Source organism: Xyrauchen texanus, chromosome 28 (genome assembly GCF_025860055.1).
Source record: "Xyrauchen texanus isolate HMW12.3.18 chromosome 28, RBS_HiC_50CHRs, whole genome shotgun sequence".
Taxonomy (NCBI): domain Eukaryota; kingdom Metazoa; phylum Chordata; class Actinopteri; order Cypriniformes; family Catostomidae; genus Xyrauchen; species Xyrauchen texanus.
In genome coordinates this window covers 15382163-15399049 of record NC_068303.1, presented here as the reverse complement: position 1 = coordinate 15399049, position 16887 = coordinate 15382163, and the positions used below count along the sequence as shown (strand labels likewise).

General features: G+C 37.0%; 1 protein-coding gene across 6 annotated transcripts in view; it reads right to left on the bottom strand.

Moving 5' to 3' along the window:
* Positions 1-16887, bottom strand: part of LOC127622129 (SAM and SH3 domain-containing protein 1-like) — a 364650-nt gene that overhangs the window by 28138 nt on the left and 319625 nt on the right. For 5 of the 6 annotated variants that reach the window (XM_052096075.1, XM_052096073.1, XM_052096078.1 and 2 more), the window contains exons 3-8: positions 12695-12745; positions 12444-12493; positions 6295-6332; positions 3602-3688; positions 3411-3523; positions 1898-1999 (exon numbers count right to left, since the gene is read on the bottom strand). In XM_052096075.1, coding sequence (XP_051952035.1) covers positions 1898-1999; positions 3411-3523; positions 3602-3688; positions 6295-6332; positions 12444-12493; positions 12695-12745 — 441 coding nt within the window. The remainder of the gene's footprint in view (positions 1-1897; positions 2000-3410; positions 3524-3601; positions 3689-6294; positions 6333-12443; positions 12494-12694; positions 12746-16887) is intronic. The other variant, XM_052096074.1, reaches the window with a different exon arrangement.

Here is a 16887-nt window from a genome sequence, read left to right as displayed (position 1 = left end):
GAAAATTGTTTGAGATAAAAACATGCACATGTTGTAACTGTATGCTCATCATAGAAATATTTTACATTCTCCTCTCTCTCTCTCTCTCTCTCTCTCTCTCTCTCTCTCTCTCTTTTTTTTAAGACAAAGTATTTCCTTGAACTGTTCTCTTGGCCGTTTTTGAAAGTGCTTGAAAATGGGAAAACTTGCATTACCTTCAGTGGTGTAACTTTCATGTGAACACCAGGAAGGACAAATCTACCCGTCACTAAACTAATACAACATACCTGCCAGAAATCACTGTTCACTGTTTGTTCGCCATGGAGAGAGAGCTTGCATGCTCAAGGTTGCCAGATTGTGTGATTAAAATTTCACCCTGGCAGAATATTTCCAAACTGTACAAGTGTCAAAATTAGATTGGGGAATTTAATCTAACCAAACTTAAACATGTCAAAAACTAATTCTGACTGGATAATTGCCCTTATTTAAAGCCTGTTATTTATCAAACGTAGAAAATTAAATATTTTACTTGCATGACTAGTTCTAAGTAATAAATGGCACAATTAATCGAAAGGGGATGGAAAGGGGGATGGTGGTTTTACAAGGGGATCCTTTTTGGCATTTCTTGTAACAAGGGAATGCCATCCCCTCGCATCCCCTCTCAACTCGAGCCCTGAATATGGCACATATTTTTGTGGGATTCACCCACAACACCATTTTGAAGTGCTCTTTCGCTGCAAGGGTAAATCCATTACCAAGTGGTATTAACAATTTTCCTTTAATTTCCCTCATTTAGATCCTTGTTTAAAACATGAAATTACACTGAATGTAGACTCAAACACATAGATACACAAAAAGTACACACATCACTGTAGGAACGGGTAGAAACTGCTCAGAGCAGAAAAAAGGCTTTGCAGGGCAGAGTGAGTCATTTTTTAGCTGTAAGCGCTGTGTGTGAGCCATGGTCATCTCAAAGCTGAGCAAAGCAGTGCTGTGATTTGTTAACATCAAAATCAATGCAAAAACAGCTTAGCTGTTGACCATTAGAACAAGTGGTGTATGTTTACTTCCAGTGGATAGCAACTGGTTGAAGTATTCATGATACATATGTGTGTATTTGTATGTACGTTTGCTGGCAGCTTCGTTTTCAAAAGGGCAACATCAAACTATATCCACGGTTACCCATCAAGGATTTAATCATGAACACATTCATACACATACATACACCCACCCACACACAAAGCATCAATTTGAACTGGTAACCAGAGCCCAAGAATTGTGACATATGTATCAAACTTATTTAAATGATTTGAAGAAAAAAATGCCAGGAGACAGAAATGTGTCCATCTCATCCTTCAATTAACACACACTTTATGACCTCATCACCGGAGGACTTGTAGTGTGCTAGTTCCCCATGCCAAGTCTAAATGACATCATCACTAAGTGAGCTGGCAGTGCCAGATGCTCATTACGACTGTTGCATCAACATCAGCGTCTCCATATAAACACACACGACCAATCAGCTTTCAAATCAGTCTCACAGATTACATCATTTTTGTAATATACGGTTAATGTATTGGGGACTACAAATCATCCTAAGCTTTGTGAGCCCTAAAGCTTATAGCAAAAGAAAGCATGTGTTCAGTGTGGTTATTTCAGTGACGGATGAACCGAGCTGACGTAAGGGATGATGCTGCCTACATTTATAAACCACAATGTCACTAGTGTGGTCTGCAGAGATGTACCTCCCTACACATACATACACTCAGACATCATTTAGTACATTGACAGTCATTACTAACACTTGCAGCTGGGGGAACATAAACTTAAATGTGACTGAATGAGGTTAGCTTGTAAACTCACCCCTCACACACATACGATCAGGTCTATGGTCTTGGTTGTTGGGTATAGTACTTACATTGCAGGCGGAGGAGAGGTTAACAGTGGGACTGGATCCATCAGTCCACTCTGCTGTTTCTGTACTGGAACTCAACTGTCTGTTCCTTTCATACTCCTTTAACTACGGAGAACAAGAGGTCAGAGAGAGCCGCCCCTCGCCCTCACATACACACTCACACAACCCTATCTGTCACAGAAATAAAGTCAGGGTGTACCCCCACAATCACACTGACATGTACAGATACAAAGATACCACCACTCACCAGAAAAATACAACAAAAATCACAAACACATTCATAATTGCAAAAAGCTAGGGCTGTCAGATGATTTAAAAACGTAAAGTAATTAATGATGGTTAGCTGATTAATTAAATTAACCACATGTGTGACCTGCTCCATCATTTTGAGTGACTTTGACCCAGAAACACTTGTGAATTTTAAGCAGTTTGAGCTTTCTAGTGATTTATAATAATTTACTTTAAATCTTTTAATGTTGTTCAAATTTTTTTTAATTACTTTTGTGATATTCAAGATACCTCAAGATATTTTTGTGTCAAAGTGACTCTAAATGATAGAGCAGATCACATAAATAAATATTTGCTGGGAAAAGTGCCCAAATTAAAATAATCCAAAGATATTTCTTTTTTGTTGGTTTGTAAAGCATTGAATAAACAATACAAAAAGTATCTTAGAAGCCAATTGCTTTTTAAATTCCAACTCTGGCCTATTGTCCAGAGCAATCCATTTTTGCAAACTCACGAATGTCTTTATAATTAATTATACTAAAGTAAAACTTTAAATTGACAGCCCTACAATACACAGAATGACACATCAAAACACATAACTACAATACACAGACAAAGTAAAAACAGCACAGGCGTATTTGCATTCAGACCCCCCTACACGATGATATATATATGCACAGGTTTACACTCAATCATGTATGATTTGAACTATCCAAAAAGGCTTAGCATTGATTCAAACTCTAGATCCAGTCAATCAAGACTGCTCATAATAGAGACAAATCCACTATCAGCACAAAGCAGGAAACACTGAAGGTTTAAGAGAATTTAAAGATGAAGAAAACACTGCTGGTTAAAGGAATCAATGTTGGCCTTGTGGAGAGAAGGAAGCCAAATTATATGATCTGGAGTCTTCCATTAGGAACACAATCTCAAAACACAATCAGAAAGACAGAGACAGAGAGACAGAGTTCCATAGTCACCCAAACACCAAACAGTAAAAAAGGACATAAAATATAAATTCGATAAATCTCAGCTAACCCTAAGACAATGAAAACTCTCCTACACCTCAACAAAATATGATGCACTGAGGAATTACTGCAGCCCTTCGATGCAGGTTAAGTACGCATGTATGTATATGCATGTCAGTGTATGTCACTGTGTGTATGCGTGTTTGGAGAAAAGAAGAAGCGGGGGCGGTATCAGTCTGGGTAAGTAAGGTTAGTAGACATGAATGGAAGTCAGGGAAGCTCATTAGCGTTATTCTTCAGGGTTGATGAGGCATCTTTACCCGTGCCAGTGCTTCCTCCACTGTGATCATCTTCTCTTTCACCATCATCATCAGCTGGATCCGCTCTTCATCGCTCATTGTGATCTCACTGGCCACGTAACCAATGTCCTCTCCTGCAGGATCAGAGGTCAAAGGTGAGCAATGAGAACATGGAATACAGTGAGAAGTAGGACTGAATTTGTTTGCATTACCTTTTCCTGTTTGCCTTGTGACCCCTTTCTGCGACTTTCTGAAGTTCAGCCAGAAGGATTTGCTTTTCTTCTTGTTGTCCCATTTTCCTGCAGGAGAAGGGAGGAAACCATTAGGAACATCAAACACATGAACTTGGGTACACAGAGATATTCTGGAACACCTAAACATAATGTTTTGCACAAACAAAATTTTAATTTTACAAAAATGTCATTATTTAAAAAAAAATTACAGAATTTCAAATCAGATGATTGCAACATACTCGAAGAAAGCTGAGACAGTCGAGTGTTTACCGCTGTGAAACATTCCCCTTTGTTCTAATAATACTTATTAAGCATTTGGGCACTGAAAACACAGGTTTGTTAAGTTTAGAAAGTGGAATTTTCCCCCATTCATCCATTATGTAGGTCTTTAGCTGCACAATTTTACAGGGTCTTCGTTGCCATCTAATGCGCTTCATAATGCGCCACACATTCTCAATTGGAGACAGGTCAGGACTGCGGCAGGCCAATCTAGCACCCACACTCTCTGCTTACACAGCCATGAACTACAAATCCGGACAGTATGTGGTTTGACGGTGTCCTGCTGAAAATGCCGGGACGTCCCTGGAAAAGACGGTGCTGGATGGCAGTATGTGTTTCTCCAAAATGTTACATATCTGTCTGCATTCATGGTGTTCTCACAGATGTGTGAGTTACCCATGCCATAGGCACTGACACACCCCTGGCCCATACAGACACTGGCTTTTGGACCTGATGCTGATAACAGCTTGGATGGTACTTTTCCTTTTTTGCCACAATGGCTGTGTTTTTCAAAATACTTCTTGAAATGTGGACTCTATGGACCAAAAAACACAGATCCACTGTTCTACTTTCCACCTAAGGTGAGAACGAGCCCAGAGAAGTCTGCAGTGCTACTGGACAGTGTTGATGTAGGGCTTCTGCTTTGCATATGTCTTAACTTGCATCTGTGGATGCAGCGATGAATGGTGTTGACTAACAAAAATTTACTTAAGTAATCTCAAGCCCCTGTTCATGATATCATTACAGATTAATTATGTTTTTTAAGACAGTGATGTCTGAGGGATCAGAGATCACGCGCATTCAGAAGTGGTTTTCGTCTTGCCCTTTACACACCAAAATGTTACCAGATTCCTTGAAACCTTTAACTATATTGTGCACTGTAGAGGGTGAAATGCCCAAAATCCTTCCAATTAGTCTTTGAGGAACATTGTTCTCAAAGTGCAGGATTATATGCGGAGGCATCTTTTGGCAAATTGACAAGTATCGAATGATCCTTGCTCTTGAAGGACTAGGCTGTTTTCGGAGGCTCCTTATATACTATGACACGATTGCCTCACCTGTTTAACATCTCCTGTTTCACATTGACTTATTTCAACGTGTCAAATTGTTATTAGTCTTAAATTGCCCCTGTATCAACTTTTTTGGTGTGTTGCAATCAAATGATTTAAACATACTCTACAAAAGAACATTAAAATTCACAAGGAAAAACATCATATAATGTTTAGTTGTTGTGCTTTTAATATAGCAAAGGTAAAAATAATTTTTATTAGCACGTTTCATCCTGTCCCAACTTTTATTATTGGGGTTGTACATTCATCATCAATATCTGTAAATTCACAATGATTAGGTTCCTAAAATGGCATTGGGTTTAGAATTTTTATATATTTTTTTGCATTAAGAAAATTACAGCCTATGTTTATTGATTGCAATTTTATTCTTTTACATTGTAAAAATGTCATGCCAATTAAGCACACATTCTCACTACTATAATGGAGCAATAATCATCCTGTTGGGGCACATACTGAGGATGTTTTTTTTTTTTAAATCAACATGTTTAGTACAAAAAAATATTCCATAAATGTAAACTTCCAAATGTACATAGGTCCAAATGTTACAAAGGAAGTGAATGGGGCCTATTTTTTGGAAGGTTTAAAAAGGCAGAAATGTGAAGTAATTTCATAAATTTATTTATTCTTCTTTAAAAAAATTATCTATTATTTGAGATGTAAAGTTGTTTAATTGTAACTGCAACAATAATTTTAGGGTTTGTTAACATTACATCGTCATGGCAACGAAGTTGTAAAATTGGCTATAACTTTACAAAGCAAAGGTAAGCGATAACATGCATATTGATTACGTCTTGTGGCTATACTTTTGAAGTGAGTACTTTAACCTTAAAAAATTGTCACTACCATTGTATGTGCTTCACTGTAACCCAGATTTTTGCTTTTCTTTTTTTTTTTTTTAAAGGAGGGGCAAGTCAAAAGAAATGTTTGTGGTATTCAGTATTATGCCACAAATGCTGTTGATTGAACTTATCTTTTACTGAACATAGAAAATTCCTTTAAATGTGCAAAATTGTCATGAAATTAATGTCACAATGCAAAGAATCTTAATGGCCCTAAAATAGGCTTAATTTTCTCTATGCAAAACATCATTTCATATCTTTCTTTTAATTATGACTGAATTATGACTGGGACATTTCTTGACAGTTGTTGTAAGATTCACCCATTTAAGGACTTCTAACAAGACCGGACTGGCTTCAAATGTTTACAGACCTATAACACTAGAACATTCCAGTCCATCACAAAATGCAAATAATTCCAATTAAATTACGCCAAAACCACAAGGTCACAAACATAGTTGAGAAGTTTCCATAATTAAGCACAGACCTGATCCATCCTCAGAGCTGGACTTGTGCAGAGGAATTCTGGAGAAAGAATGACAGAAACAGAAGGGATTAAGACAAGTTTAATAACTTCTCCAAAAAAAAAACACTGAACATTTCGAACATGCCCTCATCTCCCTAACATGCTTGTACACGTGGGGTAGCATTTGTGTGTGCTCTACTACCAAATGCATATTTATCTAAGCTGTACATCCACTTTGCATCTACCATCCCTGTTGTGTGGCCAACAGATGTTTACAATTTGGCCCAGTAGAGGGCAGTGTAGAATTATTCATAGAGCACACATCAGGCTCCAGAGGCTCACAGGGCACAGATGAGACACTCATGATATGGGATGTAACAAGATGTGGAAGACAGAGAGTAAGACGGAGGAAAGAATTGAAGGTGAGATACCGCAGGACAGACACAACATGTTTGTATTTACATTCCGCTAATTGGGGAACACTGTGCCCATAGAAAATACTGAAATAAAAAAGCAGAGCACAGTAAAACACATACGTACTCATCTTTGGAATCGATGGAAAGCATTTAACACTTATGTTTCACAGCTCTCGTTTGAAAACTGACAGATACTGTTTGGCCTATTTAGATTCTATTTACACAGACTATGAATAAGACAAATGCATCACTTGATATGCAACTCCTCTGAACTTTTGTTCACAAACCCTTGTTTAGGCTAAATAGCTTAAATAGTGTCTTTTTTTTAGTGTCAATAACAGAAGTCCCAGAAGAAACACCAGAACATTCACATATAAAGAGAAGCCCTAATGCTTCAACATCAACATGGTTTCGTTTCATTTCTCAGAGAACTGGTTGACACAGTTGTGCTAGTTTCACGTCTTTAGTATAAAAACTGCAGTTTCTTACAGTATGTCTCACATAATGAATACGATTCAATTCAAATTAGTAATATATTTCCATAAATGTATTAATGTTATAAGCAGCCCTGTAATAACAAATGGAATAACATAATCTATGGTCATTATTCAAGACCTGATCACATAGAACCTTCTTGCTTATATAAAATCTACACATTATTAAGTCCATTTCTCTCTCTCTCTCTCTCTCTCTCTAAATCACAAGCATTCTCTACAAAGACAATGGAGAGAATGAAATTAGTTTGAACAAAACCACATTTGAGGCCAGCAAAAAAAAAAAAAAAGATTTTCAAATGGAACTTACAGCCAATCAAAATACAAACAAAACAAAAAAACACAACAATGACCATGTTTACATGCACTTAAGAAAATTGTTTATTCCAGTGTTTTTGCAGAAAGTGTAAATGTAAATGAGAATGCTGTTTTCTTACACCGTTTAAGGGTTTAATGTGGTAATGTAAACAACACCATGTTAAGCAGCATTCTAACAGATTTTTGAGAAGTTTGCAGATTTACTTGAGAAGTGCGTGAACAGACCGCAGAACAAACATCATAGGTTGAAGCCCAACAAGTCAACACTGAAGCTGAAAAAACTAAATTATTCTGAGAGTACAGTGGGATAAGCACATACAATATAAACTATACCCATTTATACACATTACTGTAAATATTGATTGTCCCTTATGTTCATATTTATGTGCTTGTACATTGGGGGTGTCCCATAGTTTTACGTGAGAGATAAACCCCACTATTGCAGCACAATTCTGCTGCAGGCTGCGATAGAAAGCTAAGGAAACAAACAAAAAAATATGGAAATAAGGCAATGGAGAATAAAATGGCAAAGTCTTCCTCAGATGCCATGTTTGTTATTTTAACAAGCCTCGCTGAGAAATTACATTGCTGTGGAGAAAGCTGCTTACTGACCGAGCCGCATGTATACGTGAGTAAAGAGCACTCCACTTAAACAGTGCATGTAACCAGGAATGCTGCTTTCTCACAATAAGCCACTTTATTGCAATAAGATGCTTTCTGATGTCCATGTAAACATAGTCAATGTTTAGTAATGTTTTCATTTAGAATAATCAGTCAGACTATAATGGTTTTGGGAAATATTATAAAGTTGGTTCTCGCCACAGGAAGACAGTGTTTCTACTCTGTCAGCTCTGCATAAATCATTGTGGGTGCATGTGTATATGTTTTTTTTATCTGCAGTCCATGTGTCCAAAATACATACCATACACATCTATGACATCCTCACTGGTGAAGATATAAGTATATGTACACACACTCAAGAGGGGAGTGTGTGTGTGTAGTGTAAGGTCAGATGTTACATGTCATTCCAAGGATTTTGAAAGGGAAAAATGTGCTATAAACAAAGACACCCAGTAATTTCAGAACAGCCTTTACACTCGTTCTAACCAAATAAAGACATCATTGCTGCTCTTTTCCCAAGTCCTCTGTGTGTGTTTGAGACATGAGGAAAGGCTTCCCTGAATTATCATATCATTATGCTGCCATGGCAACACAAACTTTCTGTTTAACCTCTCATTCACCTCACAGAATACACACACAGAATCCAAAAAGGGAGTCTCCTGCTAGTACGGTGCCTGCATGCCATGCATAATAGGGCTCTATTGAAAAGCAGCTCAGTAAATTAGGCTCCATTCAGGATTTGTGCTTTTGACAGACAGAGCTGTACACAGCTCACAGCTGTATGTGTGTGCGCTGTGTGACTAGAAAACAATACAACATGTTATAAAATGACAGTTTCTTTCTTTTTGCAGGTTGTCTTTCTTCTATCTTTACTGGTGTGTGTGTGTAGCACAGCACATGCTGAAAATAAGCCCTGCATGCTGCATTCCTGCACTGTGATTAACTGTCATGTCCACTATTTCTGAAACAGGAATACCTGGCTTGCTGAGATTGTTATTCAGAAAATATTATGGAAAAACATTCTGCACTTACATTTATGAAAACTGATTCTAAATTGTGATTTCAGAATTTTCGAAGTCGGATAATGGTGCGTTCACATCATGTTGGAATTGCAGTAATTACGAGATTCCTACTTTAAAAGTATTCACATCTTCAGATCACATCTTCACAGATCAATAATCAATTTCTGTTTTACTTTAAATTTTCCTTCTTACCCAGTAGGTGGTGATTTGCACGAAGCATGCAAATATAAGAATGTATAAGGAATACTCCGATTATGATGTTTATATGATTGGGCACACCTCTTCAATGCCGTTTACAAGCTACTTGCTATTACTTTGATTATTCACTGAGAAATGTGGTTTTAATTTTTTGGGGTTTTTTTACACATAAATTATTACAAAAAAACAACTTGTTGCAAATATGTAACTTTATTAATTAGTCAGAAAATTAGTCAGTAAGTTTGTTAGCTTTTTAGAACAACTGATTAAAAGAACCGGTTCACAGGAGTTATTTTTGACTACACTGAATTCAATGTCTGTTTTGATTCACTAAAAAGAATTGGTTCATACAAGTAATTTGTTTGTGAATTGGACATCACTGGTCGCTCTGTCGGTTTTGATTCACTAAAAATAATCGGTTCATAAGAGTCATTTAAAAGTGTTTCATTGCCTGTATTAAGTGATTCAAATAGAAGTATTCTACATATCTTTCTGCGATTATTATTACTCTTATTTTATTGCGATTATGGAAAAAATCTAAATCGCAGTATTGTTTACATGAGCTACAGTTTATTCACAGTATTGCCTTAATCGCATTATAATCGTATTTTAAGGGTGCACGTAAACGTGGCCAATTTGAAAGTGAAAGTGGGGATTTACTGTAGAAAAAAAGACACACACACACTTTGAAGATATTATGGAACATTATGGATTACTTTAACACTGCCTTAAATATGCTTGTTGGAACTTCAAAATTGTGTTCACCATTCACTTGCGTTGTGAGGACCTACAGAGCTGGGATGCCAAGAGGGTGAGTAAATGATGAGAATTAAAATTGAGTGAACTTTCCCTTTAAGCTTTGGCCTGATTGTGAATTTCAGGAAAAGGCCTTCTAAAGTGTGAGATGAGTCATATTGCACTGCCAACATTCACTGATTTAAGATGGAACGTCACAGCGTTCTCATCGGTGATGAATCATTATACTTTCACTGCCATTTTAGAGCTGGGAGAGGGCAGACTTCCTCTTTCCTCTGGTCAAACTGCTGATGAAGAGGAACACTTGCATCCCAGGGTGAACCTTGTGTCCTGCAACATGGTGATTTACTTCCTTGCACCTGGCTTCAAAGTTCAGATCACATACAATAAAACACTTAAACACATATTCAAATATCACAAAGGAAATGTCCAGGAAATTACCTCCACTAGATGTCATGGTAAGTGGAGGTTACGGGATTTCCTTAAAGTCACAGAGACAGACACACACGCACATTTTCTCTGTACTTGATTTTCCACCACTTATTACAATGTGGAAAGCATTTCATTCAGTACAAACAGGTTTAAAGCCACACTCTACCATGCATTTTAGGAGGAAGATCCTTTCACATGCATGAAGGGGCTTCTAAACACAAAACATAGACATATTCCTCTCTGGCAACTCTTTCTGTCATCGGCTCCCCCTGCCGTTCAACGTGAGCAGCCCTCTGGCAGCCAGGAATAATAATTCTTCTAATCATGCAGACAGGAAGGTCGGGATAAGTGGCAGACAGTGACTCTTTTGCCCTCTTTGGCACTTAACTGATAACATCATAAAGAACCATTGAACTTGTCTAAAGTGCAGGTATTGAATAGAGCTGCACATTTTAGTTGAAGAATTACAGTATAATGTGATTTTGACAAATATTGGATTTTAAATAGTAATAACATACTACTACTGCTAAGATGGTAATGGTTAAAAAACAAAGCATAAAATCACATTTAAACAGCCTTTTTTTTTTTTTTTTTGCCATGTCCTGCTTCCAGTAGTAATAGCTGCTATTGAAGGGTGTTCACACTGGTTCTCTTTAAAAAAATAAAAATAAAATAATTATCTTTGAATTCTCAATGAAAATAAGGCACTTAAACAGAATTGGAGGGGAACACGTCCTTTCACTATTCAATTTTTTGTTCCAGTGCACAGAAAAAAGTTAAGCCTTTGTACCTTCTATTGAAAGGGATACAGGACAGTAAATGAACGGGATTGAGAAATGATGAGAGCCAGACTCAAACTCACATAACCCGCATAAGCACCACGTGTCAATGCATCTGTAGACTACAGAGCCATGTAAATCATAAGAAGTGTCAGCTCCATATGTTTTACATTTATTTTTGCATTCTTCTCCTCTCCACAGAGTGGTAATGGGAGAGGATAATGGTACTGGCATTAAATCTTGCCCATGGCACGTGGACTGCTCATCCCCACAAAAACGAACTTTAACTGAGGCCTAAGCGGCTACAGATGATGCATCATCCATCTTAATTATGTATGACAGAAATTCAACTCTGTCCATACTTAATTGTTGAAATCAAGGGTCTCATCTTAATCACTAAACACAAATCTAAAACACTAATATATGTCAAATTAAGCAAACTGACCTTTATGCAACTATATGGGCACAAATGATATCATGCACATCATGTTTGACTAAGTCATAACACTAAATAAATTTAATTTACTCAGCATGACAAACACCCTTGCGTATTATAAACTTACTGAATCCCATTTAGGTCAGAGTGAATTTACATTTCTTCTTTCTCTCCCTTATCAGAGACTTTATCTTAAACATCGAAGAACAATAGATGGAAGGAAGGAAGCCTGGAAGCACCAAGATGTGAAGGAGGAAAATGGAGGAATTCACACCCACTTACACACTCTTACTCTCAGTGGGAGATGGAAGATGGAGAGCAGAGCTGACATGTGTTTACATGCATGTGTGATAGCAAGGTACTATTGAGTTTCAGCCATTATTTGTATTCTCAAGTGTGTAGAGACGGTATGTACACCAGCACATTCTTGACATAATAAACTGTGTACAATATATATATATATAAAATAGTAATTTTATTTTGCTTTATAAAAATGACAAATTAATTCTATGGCATTTCCTTATTTAGATGTCTGTGTTCATATATCTGAGAAGGTCAACAGACACATAGAAGCAAGACAGTCAACATGGTGAGCCTCTCTTGTTCTGTGCAATTAGATTTGAGTAAAATGTTAAGCTTTTTGTTTAGATCAAAGCATTACTGTGTTTAGTTGCAGCAAGTTATAGAGATTTGCTTACTTTCTCTCAGTCTCTGGAGTGGAAACCTCACTGCTGAAGCCAAATGACTCCTATGAACAAAGACAATACTGCAGTTAAACAGAGCAATTTCACACACTTTTTAAAATCACAGATGGATATAAAAACTATTCTTTAATCTGATCATGCAATCAGCTGATTTATTACTGAGGAGCCATGAATGAAAGTGAGATGTGTTGCACTGGTATGTTTTTCAGGTTTCTGAAGGTCTGAAAGTAAGTAGATTGACCAACCTGGAGGTCTGAACACAGCTGTGAAGAGCCAGAGCTGGTTTCTGCTTTGTCCTGTAAAATAAAGGGGAGGGGGGTTAGATTCAAACATACACAAAATAATGGCCAACATATTATATGCCTGGAGCAGGTCATTTAGAAAGCCACACCCACTGCTCCCTTCCATGCACACCACCTGTGGAGGCAGTAAACCCAACAGTCCTGTGCAACTGCACAAGAGAGCAGTGTGATAAAATCAAGACCATGAGCCAAATACTGGAAATACAGTACACCTGAATAAAACATGCAAGCCAAGGCTGCCGATCAGCACCTTCCTATTTGAGAAACATACTAGAAATACAATAGGCTTATGACAATGATATACTGTGAAAACAGTCTGTGGCTTGAAAACAATTATATGAATCTTAATCTGGTGGTCCTTTGAAAACTTTTTGTTCCACATACAGTTTGCTTTTGTTTTTCTCATTACAATAATATCAGCATAACAATATGAGTGGGAAGTTAAATCACCAAAGTAGCATTCAACTGATCACAATGTATGGTCAGGACATTAATAACGTGAAAAATTACTATTGCAATTTGGAACTACTTCAAAGTGTTCTCATCAAAAAAATCCTCCAAGTGTAGCAATGATAGCTTTGCAGATCCTTGGCATTCTAGCTGTCAGTTTGTTCAGATACTCAGGAGACATTTCACCACACACTTATTGTAGCACTTGCCATAGATGTTGCTGTCTTGTCAGGCACTACTCATGCACCTTTCAGTCTAGCTGATCCCACAAAAGCTCAATGGAGTTAAGCTACATAACACCTTTCCAATTATCTGTTGTCCAATGTCTGTTTCTTTGCCCACTCTAACAGTTTATTTTTGCTTTTCAGTTTGTGACTTTTTCTTTGCTATTCTTTACATAAGGCCTCCTGAGTCTTCTCTTTACTGTTGTACATGAAACTGGTAGTTGAGCAAGTAGAATTCAATGAAGCTGTCAGCTGAGGACATGTGAGGCATCTATTTCTCAAAATAGAGACTCTGATGTACCTATCCCCTTGTTTAGTTGTACATCTGGGCCTTCCACATCTTTTTCTGTCCTTGTTAGAGCCAGTTGTCCTTTGTCTTGATTGGATTTGTAGGATTGTATTGATTATCAGACAATCTGAAAGATTAAGCCACTCTGAAACCATCTGTGGAGGCTGATGGGAAATATGGGCAAGTCCGTTTTGTTCCCAAGCGCACACTCTGTATCACTTCTTACAATCATTCTCACTGCTACCCTTTCAAAACAAAGATTTCTGCTCTCGTCCTTATCTCCACACGTGTGGGATTGTTTTGTGTGAAAGTGTGCGTTTCAGAATGTTTTTGAATTCCTCACAGCTCATAGGCTTCTTTAAAACTCACCAGTGTGCTCATTTTGGAGAGAACACAATAGAACTCAATACGTGATATCTAATAAATCATTTAGACAATAGCATGTAACAAAACCAAGCTAAACTAAAACTAACCTAAACTCATCACGTCTACAAGTGTAACAGCATCACAGGCAAGAGACTTGTACATCCTTTAGTGTGGCAATACAAATTAGACATAAAATTGAAGCAATCAAAAATAGAAGCAACGGTTGCTGAATCTATTTGTTAAATTGCAGTTATCAAATAAATAAAAATAAACAAACATATTCTCAACAGCTGGGTTCAGCGATTCATTTGGACTAGGGCTGTCAAGATTACGACATTTGCCTGACAATTAATTGTCAAACAAATTATTGTGATAATGATGATTTAGGGCTATGATGATTAATTGTCCCTTTTAGAATTTTTGCAATTACATTTAATTTAAATTGTCATATTTGTTAAGGTGCATGTGTGCTTCATACACCTTAAAAAGTAATTTTTACATATTTAACTTCAAATATATATAAAATAATAAAATAGGGATATAAGATTTCCTTTTAAGGCTTTAAAAACGTATGAATAACATGAAAAATAATGCTTTAAATATCAAAACTCTTTCAATATGTCTCTCTTTTTGGTCAAATTTAGTTTGGATCAATTTTACATTTACGCTGTTGTTTTTGGAACTAATATTTTATATTAAAAAATAAAATCTGTGGGCTAAAGCACAGAACTGGTAAGCAGAAAGTTGCCAATTCGATCCTCACAGCCACCAACCATTGTGTCCTTGAGCAAGCCACTTAACTCCAGGTTGCTCTGGGGGGTTTATCCCTGTATTAAGTGCACTGTAAATAACTGGATAAAAGCATCTGCCAAATGCATAAATGTAAAATATCATATATATTACACACACACACACACACACACACACACACACGTATATAATATTATACAAAAGAGATACATTTACTGTATGTGACAACGCTCTGCTCGTGTCACTTGCATAGAAAACCGTTTCTATATCTAAAACTGTATCAAAATGTGAATGGAAGCAAGTAAATGGAAATCTGAAATAATTATAGATAACTGTTCTTTCCTTCTTACATTACATATATGTAATGCCGCTTTTCCTGCTCTCTTTGGAGTTTATGGTTTTGCTCTTGAGTAATATTACGCTCTTGAGCTTTGCTAAGAAAATTGCACCATACAAAGACAAATTACTTCATTTAAAAATACTTTACCCATCAGTTGATGACATATAAGATATATAGGCATTAAGTGTCCTATCCACTTAAAAAAAAAAAAACAGCTAATTACATTTTTATCCAATATAACACATTTTAATATTATAATGATGAACATGCCAGAGTTTGTTATGCGCTGTCACAGTGCATGAGAGACAGAGAAACATTACAAATGGATTTATTGATCAACAGAAACAGTTCTTGTTCAACGATGATGTTACGGTCCTCCACAAGCGAACGCACACCCTGGCAAGATGCCATGACTGTGACATCACCGGAAACACAAAACACCCACATAAAACTTGAACACAAAACACAAGATAGACAGGGGATGATGATGTCATGATCCTCGTAAGACAAAACCTGACATGACCGGTTGACAGAACCACGACATCACCGTAGAGCGCACAGCTGTGGCATGCGCATGGCGGTTCAAAAAACTTTGCTCACAAAAAGGGATCGTCAATTTAGGAGCGTCGGCAGTTCAGACCAGTATCTAATGTGGGAAACATTTAGAATGTGAGAAGGAGAAAATCAGATTTGAGTTACATTCAGCTGCGGTGTGAATGACCGCAGAGTGCTTGTTTCCTCCATAAACCACTGCTGAATACTTTCAATGTCTGAAGTATTTGTGTTTTTTTGGTGTTGTTCTTAAAGAGTTAATAAGTACTCCTTGCTGAAGATGGTAGCTAGCCCAAGTAAACAGTTGTTGTTTGGAAAGTTACCTGGTTCAAGACATTATTCCAACCTCAGCTCCCTGACGTTATGGGTTCCCATTTAAAAAGTTTTGGGGATTGTGCAGAACCAGTATTTCCACCCCGTAACTGCGGCCCAGGAACCAGCACCCCAACCATATTGAGGAAAAGGGGAAATATGCCAAAAAAAAAATACATGTTTTTAGGCCAGGATGCATGTTTGAATGTGTGTGTTTTGTCTCTATGCCACTCCATCCATCTGCTTTAACGCTCAGCTGTGTTTTGGTCAATTCCGGAAGTTTCTAATTAGTAAATCAGACGTTGTGCAGAAAAAGTGGAGCCATCCAGGTCAGAATGTACATTCTGAGGAGTTCAAACACACAGACATTTGTAGGTATATTAGTAAAGACCTTTGAAAACAAAGGTTTTCAAATAAAGATAATTTCATTTTCCATTCAAAAACGCTAATAGTAACCCTCAAAGAAACCTGATTTGGCCAATTTATGAGCATCTTATGAATGGAAGGGTATAGATTTTCTAATAAATCATGATCTTCATTTGAACGATGTTGATATTAATTCTTAAATCCCAACATCTATCTTATTTGTGCAACCGTCAACAATGCACGCACACACACACAAAATGGTTGGGATGTTTTCAGATTTCACTCACCAGTGATTGAGTAGTAGTGACAAACCCTTCCCTCCAGCTAATCAATAATTAAATGTATTTATTAATTAGTTGTTGCAGCACAACTATGGGTTTGTACATTTTTAAAAAGATGGAAAATTTATCAGAATTTAATTCGATATCTTGTGAATCAGAATCAAACCTGAAATTCTGCATTTCTAGACCTATGACAAACTTCACAA